This window comes from Cebidichthys violaceus, unplaced genomic scaffold (genome assembly GCF_023349555.1).
Source record: "Cebidichthys violaceus isolate CVI_PGR_0920_01 unplaced genomic scaffold, fCebVio1.0.p SCAF_1, whole genome shotgun sequence".
In the NCBI taxonomy this organism is placed as follows: domain Eukaryota; kingdom Metazoa; phylum Chordata; class Actinopteri; order Perciformes; family Stichaeidae; genus Cebidichthys; species Cebidichthys violaceus.
In genome coordinates this window covers 230,181-237,680 of record NW_027176262.1, presented here as the reverse complement: position 1 = coordinate 237,680, position 7,500 = coordinate 230,181, and the positions used below count along the sequence as shown (strand labels likewise).

At 38.9% G+C, this 7,500-nt stretch overlaps 1 protein-coding gene across 1 annotated transcript in view; it reads right to left on the bottom strand.

Moving 5' to 3' along the window:
* Positions 1–7,500, bottom strand: part of nf1a (neurofibromin 1a) — an 80,798-nt gene that overhangs the window by 71,359 nt on the left and 1,939 nt on the right. The window contains exon 3 of the mRNA XM_068731057.1: positions 5,808–5,951. Within this exon, the coding sequence (XP_068587158.1) occupies positions 5,808–5,951 (144 nt within the window). The remainder of the gene's footprint in view (positions 1–5,807; positions 5,952–7,500) is intronic.

Here is a 7,500-nt window from a genome sequence, read left to right as displayed (position 1 = left end):
CTTCGTCCATAGTTACCTGCAGAGAGAACTTTCTCCACACACACACACACACACACACACACACACACACACACACACACACACACACACACACACACACACACACACTCTAAATATGTCTCATAATCATTAAAATGATGAGTCATGACCTCCAATCTATAATCAACAACTACAACTCTGGAGGTGAATCTTCTCCACTAGCATTAAGAGGAACGACTACGTCAGCCTGCACCACATGTTAAAGTGTTTGAGTTTATTCACAATAGAGTGAAGAAATGTTCACGATGACACGCAATCACTCCTATTAACGTAAAACAAGCTCATGTCTCTCCTCCTCCACCAACTCCTCCTCCTCCACCACCTCCTCCTCAACCTCCTCCTCCTCAACCTCCTCACCAGAGAATCAAACGCGCTCATCTCATCTAAATGTGTAAAGTGAACATCAGGAGCAAACAGATGTTCCAGAGGTGGAGGACTTGTTGGACCTCTTTCATTCCTTCAAACAGCTTCTCTAAAAGATGTTTGTTCATATCACATCCTTCATACAGTTGTGGTCAAAAGTTTACATACACTTGTAAAGAACATAATGTCATGGCTCTCTTGAGTTTCCAGTTATTTCTACAACTCTGATTTTTCTCTGATAGAGTGATTGGAACAGATACTTCTTTGTCACAAAAAACATTCATGAAGTTTGGTTCTTTCATGACTTTTTTATGGGTTAACAGAAAAAGTGATCAAATCTGCTGGGTCAAAAATATACATACAGCAGTGCTAATATTTGGTTACATGTCCCTTGGCCATTTTCACTTCAATTAGGCGCTTTTGGTAGCCATCCACAAGCTTCTGGCAAGCTTCTCGTTGAATCTTTGACCACTCCTCTTGACAGAATTGGTGCAGTTCAGTTAAATTTGATGGCTTTCTGACATGGACTTGTTTCTTCAGCATTGTCCACATGTTCTCAATGGGATTTAAGTCAGGACTTTGGGAAGGCCATTCTAAAACCCTAATTCTAGCCTGATTTAGCCATTCCATTACCACTTTTGATGTGTGTTTGGGGTCATTGTCCTGTCGGAACACCCAACTGCACCCAAGACCCAACCTTCGGGCTGATGATTTTAGGTTATCTTGAAGAATTTGAAGGTAATCCTCCTTCTTCATTATCCCATTTCCTCTCTGTAAAGCACCAGTTCCATTGGCAGCAAAACAGCCCCACAGCATAATACTACCACCACCGTGCTTGACGGTAGGCATGGTGTTCTTGGGGTTAAAGGCCTCACCTTTTCTCCTCCAAACATATTGCTGGGCATTGTGGCCAAACAGCTCGATTTTTGTTTCATCTGACCACAGAACTTTCCTCCAGAAGGTCTTATCTTTGTCCACGTGATCAGCAGCAAACTTCAGTCGAGCCTTAAGGTGCCGCTTTTGGAGCGAGGGCTTCCTTCTTGCACGGCAGCCTCTCGGTCCATGGAGATGCAAAACACGCTTGACTGTGGACACTGACACCTGTGTTCCAGCAGCTTCTAATTCTTGGCAGATCTGCTTTTTGGTGGTTCTCGGTTGACTCTTCACCCTCCTGACCAATTTTCTCTCAGCAGCAGGTGATAGCTTGCGTTTTCTTCCTGATCGTGGCAGTGACAAAACAGTGCCATGCACTTTATACTTACAAACAATTGTTTGCACTGTTGCTCTTGGGACCTGCAGCTGCTTTGAAATGGCTCCAAGTGACTTTCCTGACTTGTTCAAGTCAATGATTCGCTTTTTCAGATCCATGCTGAGCTCCTTTGACTTTCCCATTGTAGCGTTTGTGGGCGTTTGTATTCAATGAGCCCTATTTAAATGGCCTCAGAGAAGTCACCAGCTGTAGTCACTCATAATCACTCACAAGAAGTTAAGAGGCCATGCTATGAAGCTCATTTCATTGACACAACTTTCTAAGTCACCAAAATTGCTAATTCATGTTGCTGTATGTATATTTTTCACCCAGCAGATTTTGTCACTTTTTCTGTTAACCCATAATAAAGTCATGAAAGAACCAAACTTCATGAATGCTTTTTGTGACAAAGACGTATCTGTTCCAATCACTCTATCGGAGAAAAATCAGAGTTGGAGAAATAACTGGAAACTCAAGAGAGCCATGACATTATGTTCTTTACAAGTGTATGTAAACTTTTGACCACAACTGTATATGATGTATATGATGTGTATGATGTATATGATGTGTATGATGTGTATAATGTTTATGATGTGTATGATGTATATGATGTGTATGACGTGTATGACGTGTATGATGTGTATGTGTATGATGTGTATGATGTATATGATGTGTATATGTGTATGATGTATATGATGTGTATGATGTGTATATGTGTATGATGTATATGATGTGTATGATGTGTATGATGTGTATATGTGTATGATGTATATGATGTGTATATGTGTATGATGTATAGGATGTGTATGATGTATATGATGTGTGTATGATGTATATGATGTATATGATGTATATGATGTGTATGTGTATGATGTGTATGATGTGTATGTGTATGATGTGTATGTGTATGATGTATATGTGTATGATGTGTATGATGTGTATGATGTGTATGATGTGTATGATGTATATGTGTATGATGTATATGTGTATGATGTATATGTGTATGATGTATATGTGTATGATGTGTATATGTGTATGATGTGTATATGTGTATATGTGTATGATGTGTATATGTGTATGATGTGTATATGTGTATGATGTGTATATGTGTATGATGTGTATGATGTGTATATGATGTATATGTGTATGTGTATGTGTATGATGTATATGTGTATGTGTATGATGTATATGTGTATGATGTGTATGATGTGTATATGTGTATGATGTGTATGATGTATATGTGTATGATGTATATGTGTATGATGTATATGTGTATGATGTGTATGATGTGTATGATGTGTATATGTGTATGATGTGTATGATGTGTATGATGTGTATGATGTGTATGATGTGTATATGTGTATGTGTATGATGTGTATGATGTATATGATGTATATGTGTATGATGTGTATATGTGTATGATGTATATGATGTGTATGATGTGTATGATGTGTATGTGTATGATGTATATGTGTATGATGTGTATGTGTATGATGTATATGTGTATGATGTGTATGTGTATGATGTATATGTGTATGATGTGTATGTGTATGATGTATATGTGTATGATGTGTATATGATGTGTATATGTGTATGATGTGTATGTGTATGATATGTATGATGTGTATGTGTATGATGTATATGTGTATGATGTGTATGATGTGTATGTGTATGATGTGTATGATGTGTATGATGTATATATGTATGATGTGTATGATGTATATGTGTATGATGTGTATGATGTATATACATCATATACATCATACACATATACCCATCATATACATCATACACATCATACACATCCACATATACACATCATACACATCATATACATCATACACATATACACATCATACACATATACATCATACACATCGTATACATCATATACATCATATACATCATATACATCATGTGTATGATGTACATGATGTACATGTGTATGATGTGTATGTGTATATGTGTATATGTGTATATGTGTATATGTGTATGATGTGTATGATGTGTATGATGTGTATGATGTATATGTGTATGATGTGTATGATGTACATGATGTATATGATGTGTATATGTGTATGATGTGTATGATGTACATGATGTGTATGATGTGTATGATGTATATGATGTATGATGTATGATGTGTATGATGTGTATGATGTATATGATGTATATGTGTATGATGTGTATGATGTGTATGATGTGTATGTGTATGATGTGTATGATGTGTATGATGTATATGATGTATATGTGTATGATGTATATGTGTATGATGTAGATGTGTATGATGTAGATGTGTATGTGTATATACAGTTGTGGTCAAAAGTTTACATACACTTGTAAAGAACATAATGTCATGGCTCTCTTGAGTTTCCAGTTATTTCTACAACTCTGATTTTTCTCTGATAGAGTGATTGGAACAGATACTTCTTTGTCACAAAAAACATTCATGAAGTTTGGTTCTTTCATGACTTTATTATGGGTTAACAGAAAAAGTGATCAAATCTGCTGGGTCAAAAATATACATACAGCAGTGCTAATATTTGGTTACATGTCCCTTGGCCATTTTCACTTCAATTAGGCGCTTTTGGTAGCCATCCACAAGCTTCTGGCAAGCTTCTCGTTGAATCTATGACCACTCCTCTTGACAGAATTGGTGCAGTTCAGTTAAATTTGATGGCTTTCTGACATGGACTTGTTTCTTCAGCATTGTCCACATGTTCTCAATGGGATTTTAAGTCAGGACTTTGGGAAGGCCATTCTAAAACCCTAATTCTAGCCTGATTTAGCCATTCCATTACCACTTTTGATGTGTGTTTGGGGTCATTGTCCTGTCGGAACACCCAACTGCACCCAAGACCCAACCTTCGGGCTGATGATTTTAGGTTATCTTGAAGAATTTGAAGGTAATCCTCCTTCTTCATTATCCCATTTACTCTCTGTAAAGCACCAGTTCCATTGGCAGCAAAACAGCCCCACAGCATAATACTACCACCACTGTGCTTGACGGTAGGCATGGTGTTCTTGGAGTTAAAGGCCTCACCTTTTCTCCTCCAAACATATTGCTGGGCATTGTGGCCAAACAGCTCGATTTTTGTTTCGTCTGACCACAGAACTTTCCTCCAGAAGGTCTTATCTTTGTCCACGTGATCAGCAGCAAACTTCAGTCGAGCCTTAAGGTGCCGCTTTTGGAGCGAGGGCTTCCTTCTTGCACGGCAGCCTCTCGGTCCATGGAGATGCAAAACACGCTTGACTGTGGACACTGACACCTGTGTTCCAGCAGCTTCTAATTCTTGGCAGATCTGCTTTTTGGTGGTTCTCGGTTGACTCTTCACCCTCCTGACCAATTTTCTCTCAGCAGCAGGTGATAGCTTGCGTTTTCTTCCTGATCGTGGCAGTGACAAAACAGTGCCATGCACTTTATACTTACAAACAATTGTTTGCACTGTTGCTCTTGGGACCTGCAGCTGCTTTGAAATGGCTCCAAGTGACTTTCCTGACTTGTTCAAGTCAATGATTCGCTTTTTCAGATCCATGCTGAGCTCCTTTGACTTTCCCATTGTAGCGTTTGTGGGCGTTTGTATCCAATGAGCCCTATTTAAATGGCCTCAGAGAAGTCACCAGTTGTAGTCACTCATAATCACTCACAAGAAGTTAAGAGGCCATGCTATGAAGCTCATTTCATTGACACAACTTTCTAAGTCACCAAAATTGCTAATTCATGTTGCTGTATGTATATTTTTCACCCAGCAGATTTTGTCACTTTTTCTGTTAACCCATAATAAAGTCATGAAAGAACCAAACTTCATGAATGTTTTTTGTGACAAAGAAGTATCTGTTCCAATCACTCTATCAGAGAAAAACCAGAGTTGTAGAAATAACTGGAAACTCAAGAGAGCCATGACATTATGTTCTTTACAAGTGTATGTAAACTTTTGACCACAACTGTATATATGTATATGATATGTATGATGTGTATGATGTATATGATGTACATGTATGTAGGTATGATCCTAGAAGCTGAACAACATACCACACAGGTTTTGAAGGACATAAAGACCTCGCTGACAATATGAACATGATGTTTCCATGAAGCACATGTAGTCCAGAACACGGTGCCGTGAGGAGTAACAGTGGAGCAGTAATGTGCACTCACCATGTTGTTGACGTTCTTGAGGATGGTGGTGAGGCCGCTGATGACGAGGGAGAACTTGTACTTGGAGATGTTGATCAGACATTCCTTGTTGTGCTCCGTGCTCACCTTGGTGTGAGTGTTCTGGTGTCCCACTTTGATGGGGAGCTGCAGGAGGAGAATCAACTCAGAGTTATGGAATACTATAGTCAGCTTTGATGTTTTCATCTATTTTCAATCTTCACTGAACACGTTTCAAACGCACCAGAACCAGAAGCAGGTTGTTGATCACTGGGGGATTGTACGGACGGACGCTACTGTTCTACAATCTGAACGTATAAATATAGAGAATAGACATATGTGTGCACTACACTGTAACATACAGCAAGAACAATGAATATGGAGAATATGTCGATATTTGTGGGTTGCCAACATCGCTGCAGAGGACAGGTTCCCCCCCCGAAAACTGTTCTAAAGGAACCCGGTTCTAAATGAGTAAAAAGTTGTTAGTATTGATACGGTCCAGAGTTATCGGTTCTGCTGTCTGTACTTTTTTAGTTCCTGAGTGAGACTGTCTCTCCGTCTCTGTGTCTCTCCGTCTCTGTGTCTCTTCGTCTGTGTCTCTCCGTCTCTGTGTCTTTGTCTCTGTGTCTCTCTGTCTCTTTGTCTCTGTGTCTCTCCGTCTCTGTGTCTCTCTGTCTCTTTGACTCTCCATCTCTCCGTCTCTGTGTCTCTCCGTCTCCTCTCAGTGCAGCGTGAGACTCACATCATGATCAGAGAGAGGAAAACATCTGAGAACTCTGGTCGTCTCAAACACAATAAACCCTCACAAGTGAGTTCATCACAACATGTGACTCACAAGCAGAACATCAGTCAGTTAGTGGAGCAGCCATCAGGTAACGGTAGTGATGTCACACAGTAGTGATGTCATACATTAGTGAAGTCATGCATTGGTGATGTCATACAGTAGTGATGTCATACATTGGTGATGTCATACTGTAGTGATGTCACACAGTACTGAAGTCATACATTGGTGATGTCATACAGTAGTGATGTCACACATTAGTGATGTCACACAGAGTCTGATCAGAAGAACAGGATCATCACTGATCATTGTTTAGATGGGAACGTATTTTAAAGATTTTAGAACTCAAGAAACACTATTTGTTTACATATAAGAATAATAAAGAAATGTGGATTATTTTCTTAATTAAACGTCTTTTTTACTCACAAAATAATCAAAAAGAGCCAATAAGAGTATTGAGTACTAGTATCTATAAAAACCTATGAACTGCCATCACTACATATGACCGTAATACCTGGCCTAGATGTTCTCACTTTGTTGTAAATCCTAAAAGTGGACACAAGTCTCCTTGTCTCTCTATTTTAGCTCCATGATCAGCAGGTTACGATCAGTCCTGTAATTACTCCAATTCACCAAACTCACTACATTCTGTCCATCGAGTTAAGAGGAGAGTATTCTAGTATCCATTAAAAAAACAGCGTATTCATTGAGAAAACCCTGACTGGAAGACTTCCGTTAAGGTTTAGTGTAACAATAACCAAGAAGTGGATTTAACACATTAAACCACCGGTGGTAATCCAGCTGAGCCGCTAATCCTCAAAACCACCCTTAATCTGTGGAGACTTAAAGCCAAATTACTTTTAAATGACAAACACTAATTCATCCATCACACACACACACACACACACACAC